Genomic DNA, 21,800 nt, shown 5'->3' with positions numbered 1-21,800 from the left:
GAAACTGCAAGTTCAATTGCTTTGAAATTTTATATGCAGTTCACTTGGGGTGACCACACTTAAGTTTGTTCAAATCGTGGTGAAATTTGCATATTTGTATTTTTGGGGCAATTTTTGGTGTTTTTGGTAAAAAAATCTTCTTCTCTGAAACCGCCTGTCCGATTGCTTTGAAATTTGATATGCAGTTTACTTAGGGTGACTTCAGTCAGATTTGTTCAAATCGTGGTGAAATTTGCATATTTGTATTTTTAAGGCAATTTTTGTCATTTTTGGTAAAAAAATCTTTAAAAATCTTCTTCTTCAAAACTACCAGTCAGATAGCTTTGATATTTGGTACATATGTCCCTAGGGATGATCTATTTCAGATTTGTTCAAATTGTGCAGAAATATGCAAATTTGCATTTTTAAGGCAATTTTTGCCATTTTTTGTCAAAAAATGTATTTTCAAAAAGTACTGGTCTAATAGTTTGAAATTTGGTATACACGTTTCTATAGATGAACTGAGTAATATATATTGAATTTCTGATGAAATCTGAAATTTTGTATTTTTGGGGCAATTTTTGCCATTTTTGGTCAAAAAATGTGTATTTCCAAAACTACTCATCTGATAGCTTTGCAATTCGGTATACAGGTTTTTACAGATCACCTTAATGATATTTGTTGAAATCATGATGAAATCTGCAATTTTGTAATTTTGGGGCAATTTTTGCCATTTTTGGTCAAAAAATGTGTTTCTCAAAAATTACTGGTCTGATAGCTTTGAAATTTGGTATACAGGTTTCTACAGATGAGTTCAGTAATATATAATGAATTTCTGATGAAATCTGTAATGTTGTATTTTGGGGGCAATTTTTGCCATTTTTTGGTCAAAACGTGTATTTCCAAAACTACTCATCCGATAGCTTTGAAATTTGGTATACAGTTTCTATAGATGATCCGAAATGATATTTATTAAAAAATAATGATGAAATCTGCAATTTTGAATTTTTGGGGCATTTTTCCCATTTTTGGTCAAAAAATGTGTTTCTCAAAAAAAGTACTGGTCTAACAGCTTTAAAATTGGTATACAGGTTTCTATAGATGAAGTTATGAACTAAATTTGATCTCTTGAAATTATGATGAAATCTGCAATTTCATTTTTGGGGCAATTGTTGCCATTTTTGGTCAGAAAATTTTATTTCAAAAACTACTCATCAGATAGCTTTGGTTGACATGTTCTTAGGGATGATCCGATGTGATATATTCAAAGTATATGAAATCTTCAATTGTGTATTTTTGCAGCTTATTTTAGCCACTTTTTTCTGGCCTCTGCATTGAGCTATCAAAGATTCCCACCTTCCTCATCAACATGTGTAAAAAATAGTTGATTCTCTACATAAACACAGCGGAGCTATATCGGCCGCTAGTCGCTTGTAAAAAATGAACTACTGTTACTTGTAACTTTGAAATATGTAAACTGACATATATTTAACTTAGGAAAACACAGATTAAAATTACAAATGTTTGAGGCAATGACATGAGCATACCTTTTGACACATTTACTGCATAGCTGAAAGTTACAGGAAATGAGTTGTACATTATTAGTATCAGTTTCCTATTTCTTTGACTGATAAAATTTTATTTTGTTTTTCAGATCAACAACAGTCAATGTGTTTATCAGTGTCATCGATGAAAATGATGAAGCTCCATATTTTGATCAGTTTTCTTATCTGGCCTATGTCAGTGAAGCAGTTGCCATGGAAACATCAGTGACTCAAATGCAGGTAAGGTGAAGTATATATTACCGTTGAGCTTTACATATAGGAGGGTGTTTAAGCTTTATCAAAACACTGATTTCTGGAGGTGTAGCACTTAAATCTATCCTGTAGCATGACATTTAGTCTGATTCTGTGAGCTATGGAAGGAAAGTATTTGTTTTTTAGTACTTTTGTCAGTCAGTAGCTTGAAGAATAACTGATAATTAACTTTGTATGCGTTCAAACTCTCAAATTGCAGTTATTGAGAATGTTTAAGACACAGGTTAGTCAATCAAAGGATAATAGAGACAGCTTTATTGATTGATAAGCAGCATTGTCTTCATGAGTGTCAGTTTCCTGCAGAGAAATTATGACATTTTATGACATGACATATGTGTGTGTCTGACAGAAACATTTATAAATCAATTTCTATAATTATGTTTATATTTCCAATATTGATAGAATTATATCAATTATATCATAGTTCAAAGTTTAATAATAAAATGTATTTTCAATATTTATGTAATACAGGCAATTGATGCAGATGGTGTTGGAAACCTTGTCTACAGTATTGATGACGACAGTAATACTTTCACAATTGAAAGCACAAGGTTTGTTCAAATGTTTTGAATTTACTGTCTTTTATGTAAAAATGTATTTTTTACTAAAAAGAGAAACAGAAGGTTGTTTCAAGTATGAATCTATCCATGTGCAAGATTCTTTTACCTGTTTCATGTCTATAGCTCAATAATCCTCAGTTACACAGAGATCGTTTGCTTTCTCTTTAGTGGCATAGTGAGGACACAAACACTCCTGGACAGGGAAGTAACAGATGTGTACAATGTAACCATCAAAGTCAGTGATGGACTGCAGGTATGTGAACTTTTGGTCCTTGTAAATTCTTGCCACATTTGGGTTTATTCATCTATTCATTAGTAGGTACATCAATTTTAAAATAAGATCAATGTCAGTGTATGCTGTACGTGTACTAAAGTCTAAAGACCACTGTTTTTGTCTCTCTATCAGAGTGCCAACACAACTTTGATGATTTACATTGAAGATGCCAATGACAACTCTCCTGTCTTTGAGAGTGCAAGTTATGAGTTCAATGTAACGGAGGAGATGATTGGACAATTTGTTGGAGTTGTCAGTGTAAGTCATATAATGATATGTTTTCGTGATTGAAAATGCTCAGTTCATGTTGTATTGATTCAATGTATTGTTGTGTCTTTAGGTTTATGTCACAAAACATTTGAACAACAGACATGATGAATTTTGATGGTCATGTAATTTATAAACACCAAACTGAACTTTTACATGTAATTTGTCAGATTGAAACGCATCTGGAACAAACTAATTTAATTGGTTTAGTAACCCAGTTTACAGTGTACATTGACAAAATTACTTCAGTCACTTTGATGAGAAAAAAATGTGTCACTTTGCAAGACTTGGGGGATTTGAAAGTTGGAAAAAAAGAAATTCATGACTGGAAGAGAATAGTTGCTGCATTTGAATGTCCTTTTTCTTTAAAACAGGCATCTGACATGGATCTTGGCATCAATTCTGAAGTCAGCTACTCTTTCCAAGCACCTTTTGATACAGCAGGGTATGTACATATTATTTTGTTTAACAAGGATCATGAAAGTTTAATCTCTTATTTCATCAAAATTTCCTCTTTCATATAAAGCATAATCAAACTTTGTTCACCCTGGAATCTTTTATTGGTCTTCTGTCCATGAGATTATATTAACAGGATATGTTTGATAATTTGCATTTTATCTTCCTAGTACTCATAATTTTAGGATCAATTTCAGAAGAAAAACTTGTTTTGTTTTCTGTAATGGTAATATTTGCAATAAGTGTTATTTTACAGCCATAGTATGATGTTGAAAGTAAAAACCCTTTACCGTGAGAATCCTGTTTCAGTTTAAAGACAAATAAATAGCATTGTAATAATTGAACTATGTGACACATTAAAATATACTACTTTAAGCATTATTTTCCCATTTGCATGTCAGTGTTTGTCTTTAAAAAAAAACAAGTAATTTTTTTTACTTTGTCTTATACATACCATAATATATTTACATAATTAACATTTTGCTTGCATCTGTTTCATACCAGATGGTTTATAGTTGATGAGAATGGAACAGTCACAACATCCATGGAGTTGGATAGAGAATTCAAAGACACCTATGAGGTGTATGTGATAGCATCTGATAACGGAATCTCACCTAGAAGTACAGCTGTACCAGTTACTATCAATATCCTAGATATCAATGATAACTTACCAGTCTTTACCAGTGATAACTATCAAGGAATGGTAGATGAGGGTGATGATGCTGTCGGTACTGTTGTTGTCACTGTTCAGGTTGGTACAATTTTCTTCTTTCTGCATCAGTTTTACAAACATTGCAGTGAGCTCCAAAACATTTCCTTTGACCTTGCTGTTTGTGCATTTGCCTGACACATTGATGGGGGATTCTTATTTAATAGGGCTAAGTTAACATTTTGTTGTGGTATGTAGTTTTGTTATTTTTCAGTAAATATTAAATTCACAAGAGATCAAAATCATTCTTGGGGTTTCAGGAAATTGTGTGTAAAATTCCTAATCATAATTTTTTTTTTCTCTTGAAAACCAAAACAGTCCATGAAATCAATGACTCAATGAAGATGAAGTCAACTTCAATGTTGATACTTTGATTGATGATGTTATGATTGCATTTAAGGTAGTATGCACCTCAAAAGTGAATGACTAAAAATTTCGGTAAAACTTACCTTAATGATACTTTAAACCATACTCTTTCAAAATCAGAATAAAAATCGGGGTCACCGTGCAAATTTTGGTATGAGAGAAACAAATTACCCAAGATTTACCGATAATTGAAATTCAAAATGGCCGCCATCCCTGTGTTAACTCAACGGAGAGAAATAACATTGTGGATTTTCGAAAAACTAAGAAGGTGAAATTTTTTTTTTCTCCAAGAGCTTTAAAATAAAGCCCCCAAAGTGGTAGGTCAGAAAAGAACTGCAAAAGTTTGAGAACCTGAATACTGTCCCTGAGGCGCATTTTACCCTAATTTCAATTAATTCATTGATTATTTTTTGTCATTTTTGATTTCATGTTATTTTTCCAGACAAGTGACGCAGACCTGTCACCCAATGATGAGACAGATTATTACATCAGTGATGGTAATGATGATGCTCACTTTGAAATCAATAGTGTTGGTCAAATCACAGTAATGTCTGCTATTGATGTTGAGAGTCAAGGAAGAGTTTTGACTCTGAAAGTGACTGCATACAATCTACAGCCATACTTGGGTTCTGACATCACCAACAGTACAGTCAATGTCACTATCAATGTCAGGGTAAGTACCAAGTGTGAATTGTCAGTTGACCTCCCTTGGTCAATGTTATGATTTCAGCTAGTTTTTCTTGGTTGATAAGCGACTCAATTTTGGTAAAATTGGAAACTTTGTGAAGGATGGGAAATAAAAGTGTTGAGAAATACGGTAAGTTCTCAGACAGTGTGAAGACTATCTTGACAGCCGTTATAGTCCAGTCATTTCTAACCCGACTGAATATTTACAAATTTTGCAACAATGCAAGATGATTTCAGAGCCATAACATATTTGTAGATACATGTATCTATAATAAGTGTTGGTAGGGCTGTAGATATGTGCAGCAAAGTACAAAAAAGGTGATTTTGTGTCGCTCACAGAATTTAAATTCTCTCTTCTCTCTGCAGGACATAAATGAGCATGGTCCAGTATTTGAAAACAACACGTACATTTCAACCATTGAAGAAAACATTGAAATTGGCAGTGCAGTGTTGACCTTGACAGCTACTGATACTGATCTTACATCATCTGAGTTTATCTTCTGGATTAGCCATGGCAACGATGATGGTCAGTTTTCTATTGATTCATCAACTGGACATGTCATGGTCAGTGGAGGAATCGACAGAGATCCACCAAACAATCAAACATTCTTCAATTTAACGGTAAGAGTTGATATTACTATGTAAATGGTTTTTTTTTAATTTGTTCCCATATGTGTCTTTTTATTTTTGTTATTTCAAAACATTGATCAAAGTAGCATATTCTCATTACAGTCCACTTGCCCAATTCATAGGTAAAGCAGTTAACAAGATTAGAAATTGTGGTAGAATTTGGTGAGATATATTTTATTTACTTTGTTACATACCAAAATTAACGCAGCACAAACACTCAACAGCAGCAGCAATGATACACAATAGACCAAAATTATACGATTCACTGTGAATCTATTTTCCACAGATATACAGTACAAACACTGACAAATTTAGTTGCTACAGACAAGTGTCCTTAACTCAAATACCAAAAGTGTCCTGTGTCCTGCCGGGCGTCCAGAAGCGATTCTTGAACTTCGTCACACGTCTGCGGTAACACGCGGTAAATTGTCCGAGTCTACCGATGACAGTTCGCATTGGCACATACACTGTTCCCGACGTTCCTTTTCAAAATCCTTCCAGTAGGAGTTGAATACACAATTCACTTACAGTTGTTGGCGTAGACACACATTTCAAAGTCTGAGAGCAGCGTTGTATTTAGTCCGACTTGACATACCTGATGTACCTAGACTGGTGAGCTGAACTTCAACGTCAAGCTTACACGTGGATTACAATCACTCTCCATTTCTTGGACGAACGCAAACTCACACAACTTGACTGCGGCCCCAGACAAAGACACACTGAACCAAAAAACCAAAAGCCAAAAACCTCTTGTAATATTCAAACAAACCAGGTGTTCCTCTACACGTGGTTAATGCTAATGGTATGTTAATGACAAACACAGCTATTGTTTATCCATCACTATTATTCAAATTATGTGCCTTCGTAACACCATCGTAACAACCTCATTTAATCTTCATTTTATCGTTTAACAGGTATCTGTAACAGATGGTTCTGGTCATACTGAGAATGACACAGCGTTCATTGAAATCACCATTTCTGATGTTAATGATAATGATCCAGTATTTGATGAAGGTAGGAATGGTGAAGATTAATATCGACTTTCAGCATCATTACATGTCTTGTGAATTTGTGACTTGCTAAGATTTAATGAAAGTGAAATTTCATCTTTTTCACAATTTGATTTGCCCAAATGCAACTGGTTGCATTGCAATGAAACCCGGCTGACTTGCTTAGCTATGGGAACAGAGACGGATGTTAGTCACATGACATGAACACAGCCAGCACAGCTGTATATCTTTGGCTTTTCCTTTCAAGAATGGCTATATTTTTGATACATACACAAGTACTTCAAACTTACTATCCCTCGTAATCAAAGTACACCTCATTTGCTATCAAATTGACCAGGGTAATTAGCGTGCATTCAATTGTTTCCGAGTGTGCTGCATAGAAGTGTAATCAATAATTTTGCATATTTGCAGACTTTACAGGTCAATGAACTCTCCCCCCTTGTACTCCTATCGTGTCCGTACTCTATAACATTACATTTAAAGGGCTGTTGCAAGGAATACTCACATGTACTTGCCCATTAAAGTCACAAGAATACCTCATCTGCTTGCAGATACTTTAAAAAAAAATGCTGAGCAATATTTATTGTAACCAGTGCTGGAAAAAAACACTATCTAAATATCTCTTACGTTTGAAGAAATTTAAACATAAGTGAACTCAGGGCATAACATGTAATTTGTAATCTGTGTTTTGACACAGATGTGTTTTGTGGACTTGCCACACTGCTCCTTCCAGTGTTCAGACACTATCAGAAGTAACATATTGTGTCTTGAGACAATTTTTTCTCTCTGCCTATCAGCTCCTTCTCTGCACACGGCACACATCCTCATTCAGTCATCCTTTGTCGTTTCCACGCTTTCATTCATTCAGTTTTCATGGCTCGTTGTGTGCAGACTGCCCGCTGGTTTTGTTTCATTTGCAATAATAAACACTGTTAGTTTTATCACAATGCAGTTGTGGCGTGTTTAACGAAACAGTGATTAGATATCTGTAAGAGAATAGTGATGATGGCGTTGTTGCTCTAAAGTTACTGAAAGCAAAAGGTTGAGGTATAAAGTGTGACTCTTGCTGAAGGGAAATAGTATAGCAATGACAAAGAAACAGCCAAGGACAACTCCCATGTTCAAGAGCAAATTGATTCTTTTAAAGTTTACTTGTTTGTTAAACTTGTGATGGATGCAATAATCAGAAGGAAAAAGCTGTTTTGGTTATCGAGCAAATTCATATCCCTTTTGTGATATACCTGAGATCATAGTTCGCTGCCACAGGCTTGAAGTTAGTGGTAAAAATTGTCTGTCAAATTTGCCATTGGGTGTTGTCAGCATCAAATGTCTGACAAATCTTGTTCAAATGTTCTTGTTTTTTATCAACATTAGTTATAATAAAGTTTATGAAAATGTTCTTGCCCAGGGAAAATCAAAAGAATATAAGTGAAAATGACTTTGATTGTACAAAGGTGTAAGGGAATGACCATTCGTGAGAAAAAATATGTTGTCATCTTTATGTGCCGATAATTTGAATCAATACTGATTGAGCTGGCCAATAAGTTAAGTTATCAAGTTAGTCAGAGAGGCTGCTCCAGTGTCAATATTTTATTGCTCATGCCAGCTGTCTTGGTCAGGTTCCATGTGCTATTAAATGTGCTCAATAATTATATAAGAAACAGAAAATTAATAATATCTGAAGGAAAAGAGCATCCTTTTCTCTGAAATTAGTGACTTCCATTGTTCAAAGTAGAAGATTTCTTTTCAACGCGCGAGTATAGCGGCAGCAGTTAATACGGCATTACCAGTGATCGCGACACAAAAAGGTAATTTATCAAAATTTTAATATATATGAATGAAGATGTTCTGATTTCTTTCCCTTTGTTCTGTGTAACTATGTAATATATACTGTATGTGAAGTCATATTTTGCACCATACACCTTCAATAATGCTACTGCTATGAATTGTAAAATCCTACATGCCTTGTGAGTCACATATTTCCTTGGAAACCACCCTTGCAAGTTGCATGTGTGAATGAACTGATGAGTTAGTCATCCATGGTAGCGTTGTACACTAGTTTGTTTGGTTGTCGTGGATAAACTACAATTGATTCAAGGGCTATAAGGAAACTTTACATTGCCAGACCATTTAACCTAAAAATTAAATATGCATTGCATTTGCAGTAGTCTTAGATCAGACTGAGCTTGCTAAGTGTATGTGGGAATGCAAACAAACGCCGAATTACTCATTTTTAAATAGCCAAAAGTGGAGAAAAAGGTTGCCTAATTTTAATAAGATATTTCAAATGCTGGTAATATGGTTGTTTAGATATTGGTTTTAGTTGTGATGTACATGGTTAGCTAAGAGTCTGTTTTTGCGATATATACACATGATATATACATTAAGGTACCTTAAGGTAATTTCCGCTGTAATTTTTTACAGAGCCCTATATAATCTGACGCATATTCAAAGAGCTCATCAGCTTAATTTAAATTACCAGGAAATGTGCTAATTCATTTTAGATTATACTAAACAAGAATTATCAAAGATGTACAGATAGCTCAAGTCTCCTGCTGCTGTTAATAGTGTGATAATGGCCATTTCTTTAACTTTGTAGGTTGCGATTAGTTAAACTAATTGGTGTTTGCAACTATCTGCAAGTGTTTTTGCTCAAAAACATAAAAAAAAGCACGCTGGCTTTCCCTGTATTTTTCAGATACCAACATTTTCCACATCAGTGAAAATGCCACCATTGACAGCAGTGTGGGCAGGGTGTCAGCCAGTGACATTGATGATGGTGTCAAAGGTCAGATTGTGAGTTATGGCATCACAGATTCAGATGGAGTCTTCTATATCAATAACAACACAGGAGAGATATTCCTTGCAAGGGAATTAGACTATGAAAATGGTGATGTCAAGTTTGTGTACAATGTCATTGCCAAGGATGGTGGTGACCCTCAAAGGAGTGGGTCAGTATATGTTGTCCATTATACCGGTACATTAAAGTTTCATCTTCATTCAGATTTGTCCTTCTTTGAATTAGGAAACATGCTGTCCTTTAGAAAAAGATCTTAATCTCAGACAAAGTAGTTGTATAAGATCATAGCTCCCTTTAACAGGCTTCTTGATGGAATTTATATTTTCTGTGACTTGATATTTGTAAACTGTGAATAATTCGGGAAATCAATTAGTAACATACGATCTATCATTCTTGGCAAGTAATAATCGGTAAGCATAAGTGAGAATGAAAATGAACTTTTCCCAAAATTGCAGTGTAGAATTCAATATTAAAGTGCAGATGCAACAGTTTTTCTATTCTCCAGTTGCAGCATTTGAACCAATAGCCTTTTTTTGGTTATAAATTTGCATTAGACTCGGTCTAATGGCAGGGTTGGATGGTATTGTGGGTAGATTTATCTGTTGTAAAAAATAACAGTTTATCTTACTTGTTTTACTTCTTGTTCCCAGGACAACCACGGTGACAATCAATGTAAACAACATGAACAACAATGCTCCATCATTTCTGATGCCATCCTATAATTTTACTGTCTACGAAGTAAGTGTTGAGCCTTCAGAAAAATTCCTTTTGAGTCATTCAACTTTAAGTGGTCGACATCAAAATTGTAATCACAAGGCAATGAAGTGAACATCATGCAAGTCGGTTGTAAAAGTTTTCTGGCATAAGAAAAAAGTACAAGTCTGGTTTTCTCTGAATTTTCACTTATGTCATAGTGTCTTTCTAGTTCTTGTAGCAAAGCTAAATCTCTTGAGTACAATATTTCCTCTTGGAAATGAGAAAATGTTTAAATTTGTGGATATTACATTAATTGTCTGTTTGATGAATTTAACATGTCCAGCCGTATCCCAAAAGGGAGAATGTTATCATGTACTGCAACTCATCCACACCATCAAAACATAGAGATTTCAATCTTTTAGCAAAAAGGGTCATGTTTTATGGGGGTTGATGGCAATTAAAGTAACTGCCATTGATTTACTCTTACAGAATTCTCGCAATGGCATGCCTATAAATCAAGTTGAAGCCAATGATGTTGACGGTGACACTCTAGTCTACAGTTTGGAAAATTCAAACTCTGGTACGTAGCTCTATATTCTGCTTATTCTTCAATAACTTGTTTTTAATTTTCCCATTAAAACAGTTTCAGTGTGGAGCATAACGCATAAAGTGTCTTCATATTTGTTGTTTTCAGTTCCATTCAACATTGACCAAAGTAACGGAGAGTTTGAGGTATCTGGCAGACTTGACCGAGAGACTATTGACAGTTATGATATAGTTGCTATGGTAACTGATGGAGTTTTCACTGATTCAGTAAATGTTACCATAGTAATCTTGGATGAGAATGACAACTCTCCAGTTTTCAAGTCGTCATCTTATGCAGCCAGTGTGACGGAAAATGCAGAAAATGGCGATGATGTCATTCAAGTAAGTATCATCATCATCTTGCTATCAAAGCGTAGTACAATCTGCCATTGAACGATATATTTAGTCACTTCAATGGAAGAAAGCATAACTTTTTGGCAAAGCGTTTCATGAAATCCTTGAAATAGGAAGGAATGGTTTGACAAAAGGAGACTGAAAAAAACAGTGCTCATATTACCATCGTCTTTTGCTATATGTACGTGATATGTTCAGTTGGTTTGCTGCATGACACCACACAGCACTTATCTACCCGACATACATTTGATGTTTCTGAAATTGTGAAACTTGGCACATTAGAAAAAGGTAAGATGGTGGTACACATTGGTGTCTTTTCAAGAATATGAACACAGAGTTTAAGATCAATGGTTTATGCTAATATTTAAAGTTTTTAATTTACGTGACATAGGACAAATGATGATATGGCTATTATTTCAGGTCTTTGGTGAAGACAGGGATGAAGGAGCGAATGCTGACATAGTGTTCAGTATCCTAGCAACCACAGGTAATGGAGATGGCATCTTTGGTATCCATGGCAACAATGGTAGCATCTTCATCAGTGATAACTCTGGACTGGACTTTGAGATGAGAAGTAGTTACATCATCACAGTGCAAGCAACTGATCAACCAATAGAACGACAGAATAGGTAATGTTGATAATGTTCCCTGTGTTTTGATTGCCACTTCTCAGCAAGTTGTCTACTGTATGATAATTTTATTGTTTTACTAGTACACAATTATTATGCACAGTAACTGTGTTCCCAGTGGCACTAGGGAAATATTAATGGAACAAATGTCTGAGAAGAGAGAATGTGAAAATTTTATAGTTATTTTGATTTAAATGAGTGATGATAAATTTGTGACACAGAATATGTATGGAAGAGAATACAGTATTGTTAATATGTTACCTTTTTAGTAAATGAAAATGTATTTATTTATTTGCAGATCCACCACAGTCAATGTGTTTATCAGTGTCATTGATGTAAATGATGAAGCTCCATATTTTGCTCAGTCATCTTATGTGGCCTATGTCAGTGAAGCAGTTGCCATGGAAACATCAGTCTTTCAAATGCAGGTATGGTGTGGCATTGATAAATGGCTGGAAAAGATAGGATGTTTAAACTGTAGTAAAACGCTTGTGTGTAGATGTAGCTGTAAAATCTGAGTGTCTTTGAACAATGAATTCATCAGATGTTGTAAGATGAACTCATTCAAATTTTTCCCAATTTCTGATATTATAGAAATTGCTCTTCTGACTTAATATAGTCATGGATGTGTTATCATCAACAGAATAAGAATGTTTCACCCTTTCACCACTGTGGTTTGGCCTAAACTTATTGTTATCAGTGCTGTTTGAGGATCTGTTCATGGGGAGTGGGGGTGAACGGGTTAGTGAAGTCAGTTGAAGTCATCAGGCTGGTCATTAGTCACAAGTTGCTGTAGTCATTATTGGTAAAGACGCACAATATCTAGCAAGTACCAGAGTTATGTCTCTATTTTGGATATTAGTGCTATTTTTTGTCATGTATCTAAGCTGTGTATATGTTTATGAAACAACCTTAGATTTCTCAAATTTATTGTTTTTACTCTGTTCAATGCAGGCAATTGATGCAGATGGTGTTGGAAATCTTGTCTACAGTATTCAAGATAGCAGTAATTCTTTCAGAATTGAAAGCACAAGGTTGGTAAATTTCTTCTTCCTCGGATTCTCCAAGTCACTCCTTAACTCTCAAATTCTCTACTCCCTTCATATGTTGTTTAAGACAGAGTTGTTACAAACTTTATCGGTGAAGGAGTGTTGTTGGTGTGCTGATGTCTCACTCGTCTGCAAGTGTTGAAGCTAGGTACTAGTGCAACTGCTGTTTACGTCCTGAAAAAGGGATACTTTCTAGATCTGTAAAACAGTATCTTAAATTAAAAATATCAAACATTACAAATAACATGCATATTTAGTTCAGTCCGTAGCATTTATTCATACATTTGTTTCTTTGCAGTGGCATAGTGAGGACACAAACTCTCCTGGACAGGGAAGTAACAGATATGTACAATGTAACCATCAAAGTCAGTGATGGACTGCAGGTAAGTGAACTTTTAATGCTTGTAACTTTTGGTCAAAAGTTTATGATATAAATGTCGAGTCGTTTAATTGTGTTTATTCTCTTGTCCTCAGCGTCATGTATTTAGGTTATCAGTTTCTTGTGTTCCAATGACCAATGTTCTGTGCTTTTCCTGTCAGAGTGCCAACACAACTTTGATGATTTACATTGAAGATGCCAATGACAACTCTCCTGTCTTTGAGAGTGCAAGCTATGAGTTCAATGTAACGGAGGAGATGATCGGACAATTTGCTGGAGTTGTCAGTGTAAGTGAAATCATAAAACGATAACTTTTCATGATTGAAAACCCTCAATTCATGTTTTACTGATGGAATAACAACTTTATTTTACGGCAAGCTTGTACTTTAGAAACTGCTGACAAGTATGCATTATCTCCAATTCTAGATGTTGAAACCAATATTAATTATGGTAGCTGTTCAAATACATTGCAATATGGAAAGCACATTTGCATTTCATCACATATCAGAGTGTGCACTATGTATTTTTTAAAATTGTCAAATAAATTTATGACAATATCCATTGTAGATACTTTGCTATCCTTAAGAGGATATTGAAAATTGGACAAAAACTTAGAGATAATAAATGCAACTCAAAACCATGTTTTTCTTGTCTTCCTTATAGGCTTCAGACCTTGATCTCGGCATCAATTCTGAAATCAGCTACTCTTTCCAAATGCCTTTTGATACTGCAGGGTATGTACAAGTTATGTTTTACCATCATGATGAAAATTTGATGATTAAATTTCAATTTTCTTTGTGAAAGATTTTGTTCAAAAGACAATAAAACCAGTGTAATACAAATCTTGTCTACACTAGGTAACTCTTTTCAAGGTTGGAATGCAACCTCAAAAGACAGTGTTGTTAACAGGATCGTTAACGCTGAAAAAAAATGTTGTCCATTGCAGATGGTTTAGAGTTGATGAGAATGGAACAGTTACAACATCCATGGAGTTGGATAGAGAATCCAAAGACACCTATGAGGTGTATGTGATAGCATCTGATAACGGAATCTCACCTAGAAGTACAGCTGTACCAGTTACTATCAATATCTTAGATATCAATGATAACTTACCAATCTTTACCAGTGATAACTACCAAGGAATGGTAGATGAGGGTGATGACGCTGTCGGTACTGTTGTTGTCACTGTTCAGGTTTGTAGCGTTTTGTGGTTTTGTCCTTTTTCTTTGAATGTGTTAACCATTAATTTTACACCCTGTCCAGAACGTGGCAGAGAGTCTGAATGGCCTAGAATGAATGAACCTGGTTGAGGGGCATGAAACAAGGCTGGTGAGGTCAAGTGCTGTGTGCAATAGAAAGATGGGTAGCTAGATAATGCGTACTAAGATGTCTACGTCAGCATTGCATAAGTGACTTGAAGACAGCTGTGTCCTGCAAGGGGGCCTAGCTCTGTGGACTTACAAACTGGATACGTGTCATCACACAAATCTTTATTTTTACACCCCATCCAGAGCCAAGCTTTCTTGATTTTATCTTTTAGTATTCATATTTTCTGATGGAATGGTTACATAAGAAAATTCTCATTGTTACTATAATCAAAATTTGTTTATAGAGATAAGCAGATCAAAATAAAACATGTGATATGCCAAAAAGGGACATGAAAGTTCTACATACAATTATGTTTGAAAGAGACCATTCTCATCAAATTTATTCATAGTTATTTCCATTGTTAAGTATTAATGATGATTTTACTTTTCCAGACAAGTGACGTGGATCTGTCACCCAATGATGAGACAGATTATTACATCAGTGATGGTAATGATGATGCTCACTTTGAAATCAATAGTGTTGGTCAAATCACAGTAATGTCTGCTATTGATGTTGAGAGTCAAGGTAGAGTTTTGACTCTGAAAGTGACTGCATACAATCTACAGCCATACTTGGGTTCTGACATCACCAACAGTACAGTCAATGTCACTATCAATGTCAGGGTAAGTATCACAGAAAGTTTTGCTAAGCAGATCAACAAAACAACTGCGTAGTCAGTTTTTTAAGTTAATGAGCATCGTCCATGAAACAGATTTTGAAATGTTGTAACTGATATGGACTAAGGAGTGAAAATTCCATTTTGACAAAGTGTGATTACAGAACTCGGAAGAAGTCAGTGAGAAAAAATTTGTTAAAAAAGGACTTACATCACAAAATTTTCATCATGTCATATTGTTTTCTGAATTTGAGTTGGATAAACATCATACACATAATTTGCTAGGCAAGATTTAAACATTATCAGAAGATTCTTACCGAGTATTTCCATACTAATAGATAAATCTGAGTTAATGTTAACCATATATTTTATTCTGTGTCAAATCGTTTTTGTTTATGTATGGTAAAAAGAATATGTTTTCTGGTATTTAGAAATTTTTCCAAAGCAAAACACTTACGATAAGCTTTTGTTTTTCATACGCATTTCCCTGTTTTTTATTTCTGCAGGATGTAAATGATCATGGTCCAGTATTTGAAAACAACACATACATTTCAACCATTGAAGAAGACATTGAAATTGGCAGTACAGTGTTGACCTTGTCAGCTACTGATACTGATCTTACATCATCTGAGTTTATCTTCTGGATTAGCCATGGCAACAATGATGGTCAGTTTTCTATTGATTCATCAACTGGACATGTCATGGTCAGTGGAGTAATCGATAGAGACCCACCAAACAATCAAACATTCTTCAATTTAACAGTAAGTACCCGCCATTTTAGTTGCCATTCGCTAGTGCTTCCCATTATCAGCATTGATGACGTCATGGATCTAATAGGAAATAGACTGGTCAAGGCTTCTTTGAAAATCTATTTATCTACATTAGAATATTTCAGCTTGCCTCTGCAAAATCCCTCCATCTACAAATGATCATTGCAATGTTGTATGGGTTACTCAAAATTTTCAAATAATTTGTTTTCCTTTTTAGGTCTCCGTAACAGATGGTTCTGGTCATACTGAAAATGACACTGCATTCATTGAAATCACCATTGCTGATGTTAATGATAATGATCCAGTATTTGATAAAGGTAATGGTAGAAAGTATACAGAAAATGAATTCCTTAGGGCCTTTTATCCGTATTGCTGATAATTCAATTGAAAGGTCAGAAAATGATAATGAAATCAAAGTAAAACTTTGGTTACCCACATGGTAATACTGGAAAAATGTAACATTAAGTGCAATATTATATTGGTTTGAATAATAAAATGTGTCATTAGAAAAATTCACCACAAGAAAAGAATCTGCATGCTGATGTTAGAAATGAGGAATCTCTCAAAAGTTACAAGGGCCAGGTGCAAGATGGAAATATCAAATAAAACTGATTACAGGAAAGGTGGGTATTAGTCACTCTCTTGGAGAGAAGCAAAAAAAGCAGTTTTAAAATCATCAAACAATATGTATTTATTGTGTAACACTTCTGGTATACAGTGCCATTGATAGAGAAAACTTATTGGCATTATACGAAAACTGCAATAAAAGAAATTTAAAGGTATACTGTCACCTGTTCCAATTTTGCCACAGTTACCATGGAAAGAGAAAATCTAGCCAATCACGGATTTTAAGCGGGTGGCCGCTTTTTAAAAACAGCGCCCTCAGATGGGCATTTTGAATACCAAGGAACGCCCCTCTGGCCATATATGGGCATATTTAGATTACAGGTGACTGTATACCTTTAAAGCTCTGTAGTTTAACTTGGAATTATTTGTGTTGTGAATGATTCTCAATAGGTTGTTTTGCAGGATCTGTAATGCATTTCAAATTGTGTGGCAGTAATGATATGATGAGGTCAATTTATGTGAATGTGAATTTACAATGAAATAAGTCCACAGACTGTAGGCAAGTTTTTAGTGTCAGATCTAAAACATGGAATGAATAAAAATTTGAATTATGATACAACATCAAATGGTGACCACAGCCCAATAAATTTATGTCTTGCAAACTTAAGCATTGAAAGTGGTATGCTGAGAGAGAGAGAGAGAGAGAGAGAGAGAGAGAGAGAGAGAGAGAGAGAGACTTATGCATGAACTGATTACTGTTCACGCAAATACAGCCCTGGTCTGTTTACAAATATATATGTGACAAAAAAGCTGCATAACACTTCCACACCCTACTCCCAAATTGGATTGATATTTTCTGCTGAACACTGGAACACACAAAACAAAACAAACTTTCTTTTATTTTTTGGGAACCTAGTCAATCTCAATGCAGCATAAGCCAAAGTCTCTGTTGAAATGCAGAAATGACATGGAATGATAAACATTATATAAATTACAGCCAACAGAAATCGTAACTGCTTGCCAGACTCATTCTGTGTTCAGCTTAGTGATCAGACATAACACCGTACACTTTGAAAAACCAAATAATCAAGTTACTGCTGTTTGCCCTTGACATGTTTCTGCAAGGCCTGCAAAGGAAGATAATTATCATTACCTTACAGTTATACCAATAAACATGTAACAAATATCTCTGGACAATTTTCTCCCGTAATTGATCAAGTCATTTAGATGTCGCTTTTAAGCTTGTTGGTCATAAAATATGATATATATAAACGAAATTTATTTTCAGGTGGAGATCTATGGTTTGTGGTGCTATAAAATGCACCTTTAACCCTTTCACCCCCAGTTCCCTGTGTACAGGTCCAACTTTACCATAGAAAACAATGGATTTGGGACAAACCATGGTGGTGAAAGGGTTAAGGAAACTTGCTGCTGTATGTATATTGATGTGATAATCAAAAAAATTATAATTGCAGTGATTTTGAATAGGTGCAATTTTTTACTGTTACACCACAGAGTTCATCTTCAGGATAGATGAAAATGCCACCATTGACAGCAGTGTGGGCAGGATTTCAGCCAGTGACATTGATGATGGTGTCAAAGGTCAGATTGTGAGTTATGACATCACAGATTCAGATGGAGTCTTCTATATCAATAACAACACAGGAGAGATATTCCTTGCAAGGGAGTTGAATTTCGGAGTTGCTGTGTTTATATACGCTGTGGAAGCTAAAGATGGGGGCGATCCACAGAGGAGTGGGTAAGTATATAGCCACATGTACGGTTTGTGAACACACCACCGCTAAGTTGAGGGAAAAGACAGGAGGGTTTATTGCAAAAAGGAGAACGTAAACGCCAACAAAGGGAAAGGGAAAAAGAGAGGAGGAGACAGGGGATGGTGGTGGGATTGGCTGAGCTGGGATATTGCATGAACCTTGCGGCTGAATGAATGAATGAATGAATGAATGAATGAATGGGAGCGATGAGACAAAGGCTTGAATATGTAGTGTCGTGTGCAAACGTGGCTGATTGGCTGGGAAGGAGGATTGATAACAGTCATGGGTAGAAGAGCCGATTGGCTAAGGGGACGACAGTGAAGATGTAAGGAAGGCAGATAGCTAGGTGTAATCACAAAACACATCTGTGATAAAACACAGATTCCACTTTGTGAACACACCACCGCTAAGTTGAGGGAAAAGACAGGAGGGTTTATTGCATAAAGGAGAACGTAAACGCCAACAAAGTATAGAATAAAGCACAAGATGAAACGGCAAATATAAAGCAGTAAAGGGCATAGAACTAGTGCCCTCGCAGATCTCGAACTAAGTACTAACAAAACTTACAATACAAAACAGTCAAAATAGAAATAGCAAACTAACCTACAATAAAATATGAGCAAAATAAATGGGAGAGGGCCCCTTCAGTCAAGCAACCGAGCAACGGTCATTGGTGACCTTGGGGTCAAGGTCTGAATGACCTTGATGATGAATCCATCCTGAGAGGCCGCAATGTGGGAAAGGAGTGGAATTCCCGAGAAATGGGGGTCAGGATGGAATCCAAAGCCCAAACGAAGGAAGTATGACTGAAGTGACCCCCAAAAGGAGGGAAGAAATTGAGAATGATGTTAGTAAAGGGGTTCTCGCTCCCAGGGGATAGTTTCACTCTTCTATGCAAAACACTGGTTTTCATAAAGATTGACTGGGTAGCCTTGATTTCTCTGTCTTTGAAAACCAATTTTGTCATGGGAAGTGAAATGAAAATGTCAGTACTGATGTGTGTATGATGATGTCATCATCATGAACTTGATCAACAAGTTGAGCTAGCACAGGATATTGACAGTTAATGACACTGAACAACCTAGAAAGCAAGGCAGGCAAATTATGTTTATGTGATTTAAGTCCTTTGAACGTTGTGCAAAATCTGTTATGAAATAAAGCTTATAAAAAACTGATATGTTTTGGTATAATCATATTTTCCAAGAAAGAGAAAACTAGAAAGGGGATGATAGTTAAGACAGATATAAATTTGGTTTGACAGTTTGAGATATTAATCTGTGACCAAATTTTTGTAGGGAATATGCAATCATCTCTGTTTGAATAATAATCTATATTTTCTGTTTATTATTCCAGAACAACTAAAGTTACCATCATTGTCAACAACATCAACAATAATGCTCCACAGTTTCTGATGTCTTCGTATAATTTTACAGTCTACGAAGTAAGTACAACTTTTTTGAACTATAAATTTACTTTGTCAATTTAATATTTTGAGAAGCTACCTTCACAGAAAGGCATTTAGTTATAACTGGAAAAAGAAGTTATTTCAGGATTGGCTTCAAGAAAAAATATACTTTCTACTGAAATGAATGGTGGTATTATTGTCATATTAGCTTTTATACAAAAAGATGTAAAGACAGGTTTTGAATTATCTGTAGTCCTTGATGTATTGCTAGTTGATCAATTGTGATCAAATTCATCTGTAGCATTCAAAAAGAGACTGAGAAGATGTTGATATTTATTTTGCTTCTGTAGAATTCTCGCAGTGGTGTGCGTGTTGGTCAACTTGAAGCCAATGATACCGATGGAGATACTCTACTGTACAGTTTGAAAAACTCCAATTCAAGTGAGTCCTATTCCACTTTCTGCTTTTTTTAACCTTTAGTGGAGGTTATGTGAAACAAAGTACAACATTTCTTTATCATCAAGTAATAATTGCATTGACTGAAAGTTGGAAAGACATATTTTGACAGCATTTTTTCCATGTCATAACTAACATGTATTAGTTGAAATTGTCAAGAAAAGCATCACTGGTTGATTGATTGTCCAGTGAATTTGACATTGTTGTGAAATGCTTTTGCTTTTTATGTTGAAATACCCTAAAAATGTCGTCGATGAGATGTATGTGGAATGGGAAACACTCAAACCAGTTCGATGAATGTCACAATATTAAATTCTATGGACTATGTGTTCCTAGTTACAGTCACATGGTTGTTCACTATGAAACTTCCTTAAAATATGAAAATATTGGCCATCCTATTTTTGCATCCAAATTTATGACTTAATTCATTAACTCTTTGAGTGTTGTATTTTTTCCCGCCAACTAAGTGTAACATTTTACCAATTCTTGTGATTTTTTTTGTAATCTGTAAATAATTTTTGACCAAATGGACGTCACATTTCATTAGCTTCAATTCTTTTCCAAAATTTTGGCAAAAATCTGATAAAAAATTGACTGTGGTGTATTTTAGTTTGGCAGTAAAAAATTGACTTTGGCGCTCAAAGGGTTAATAAATGAGATAACTGGCTTTTTTTTGCTGCTACATATGTAATAATAAGACAAGGTAACAACTGACACGGCAATACTGTCAAACAAGATAATTATATCTGTATATATCTTCTTTCAGTTCCATTTCGTATTAGTCAAAACACTGGAGAACTAGATGTGTCTGGAACCTTGGACAGGGAAACTGCTGACTCCTATGACTTGGTTGCCATGGTTACTGATGGGGCATTCACAGAATCAGTCAATGTTACCATAGTAATCTTGGATGAGAATGACAACTCTCCAGTTTTCAAGTTGTCATCTTATGCAGCCAATGTGACTGAAAATGCAGAAAATGGCAATGATGTCATTCAGGTAATTTTAGTTTTTTTGCATGCTGACTTTACATATTATATTCAGATGTTCCCGGTGTGAATTAAAATATCCAGCATACTGAAATATACAAACTATGGCAAAGTGAGCAATACACAAATCTGTTTTATCATTCAAGGTTTCGGCTGAAGATGACGATGAAGGTGCCAATGCTGATATTGTGTACAGTATCCTAGCAACCAGTGGTAATGGAGACAACATCTTTGGCATCCATGGCAACAATGGTAGCATCTTCATTGCTGATAACTCTGGACTGGACTTTGAGATGAGAAGTAGCTTCATCATCACAGTGCAAGCAACTGATCAACCAATAGAAGGACATGGCAGGTAAGGAAGTGATGTTGATATTACTCTTGATTTTTTCTTTCAATTTTTTTCAGAAATATTTTTCTAACCTGCAAACATACTTTCATTTTGGCATTGCTACGACAATGCAGTACGATTAAAATTTACTGTATATTTACCTGTATTGGAAATTACATGTTACTTTGATTTAGAATGATAATTTATAGAGGTCAAATTATTTTGCACAGGATCTCTATCAGTATGTATGCAATGATGACATTTGCACTTACTTTT

The 21,800-nt window shown here is 35.1% G+C and overlaps 2 protein-coding genes across 5 annotated transcripts in view; one reads left to right on the top strand and one right to left on the bottom strand.

The window, feature by feature from the left end:
* Positions 1-21,800, top strand: part of LOC139122795 (cadherin-23-like) — a 185,285-nt gene that overhangs the window by 74,913 nt on the left and 88,572 nt on the right. For all 4 annotated transcript variants that reach the window (XM_070688522.1, XM_070688521.1, XM_070688523.1 and 1 more), the window contains exons 43-70: positions 1,634-1,763; positions 2,268-2,347; positions 2,525-2,609; positions 2,763-2,888; positions 3,272-3,342; positions 3,858-4,104; positions 4,871-5,101; positions 5,482-5,736; positions 6,660-6,759; positions 9,454-9,706; positions 10,206-10,293; positions 10,741-10,831; positions 10,946-11,178; positions 11,611-11,819; positions 12,118-12,247; positions 12,774-12,853; positions 13,167-13,251; positions 13,409-13,534; positions 13,911-13,981; positions 14,194-14,440; positions 15,008-15,238; positions 15,738-15,992; positions 16,219-16,318; positions 18,084-18,327; positions 19,697-19,784; positions 20,099-20,189; positions 20,971-21,203; positions 21,340-21,548. In XM_070688522.1, coding sequence (XP_070544623.1) covers positions 1,634-1,763; positions 2,268-2,347; positions 2,525-2,609; positions 2,763-2,888; positions 3,272-3,342; positions 3,858-4,104; positions 4,871-5,101; positions 5,482-5,736; positions 6,660-6,759; positions 9,454-9,706; positions 10,206-10,293; positions 10,741-10,831; positions 10,946-11,178; positions 11,611-11,819; positions 12,118-12,247; positions 12,774-12,853; positions 13,167-13,251; positions 13,409-13,534; positions 13,911-13,981; positions 14,194-14,440; positions 15,008-15,238; positions 15,738-15,992; positions 16,219-16,318; positions 18,084-18,327; positions 19,697-19,784; positions 20,099-20,189; positions 20,971-21,203; positions 21,340-21,548 — 4,389 coding nt within the window. The remainder of the gene's footprint in view (positions 1-1,633; positions 1,764-2,267; positions 2,348-2,524; positions 2,610-2,762; positions 2,889-3,271; positions 3,343-3,857; positions 4,105-4,870; positions 5,102-5,481; positions 5,737-6,659; positions 6,760-9,453; positions 9,707-10,205; positions 10,294-10,740; positions 10,832-10,945; positions 11,179-11,610; positions 11,820-12,117; positions 12,248-12,773; positions 12,854-13,166; positions 13,252-13,408; positions 13,535-13,910; positions 13,982-14,193; positions 14,441-15,007; positions 15,239-15,737; positions 15,993-16,218; positions 16,319-18,083; positions 18,328-19,696; positions 19,785-20,098; positions 20,190-20,970; positions 21,204-21,339; positions 21,549-21,800) is intronic.
* Positions 17,901-21,800, bottom strand: part of LOC139122796 (putative neutral ceramidase C) — a 113,034-nt gene continuing 109,134 nt past the window's right edge. Inside the window, exon 20 of the mRNA XM_070688526.1 lies at positions 17,901-17,982. The gene's annotated coding sequence lies outside the window, so the exon portion shown is untranslated. The remainder of the gene's footprint in view (positions 17,983-21,800) is intronic.

Source organism: Ptychodera flava, chromosome 22 (genome assembly GCF_041260155.1).
Source record: "Ptychodera flava strain L36383 chromosome 22, AS_Pfla_20210202, whole genome shotgun sequence".
Classification (NCBI taxonomy): Eukaryota; Metazoa; Hemichordata; class Enteropneusta; family Ptychoderidae; genus Ptychodera; species Ptychodera flava.
Note: the sequence above shows the minus strand (reverse complement) of the source record. Positions and strands in the feature narration are given on the sequence as shown.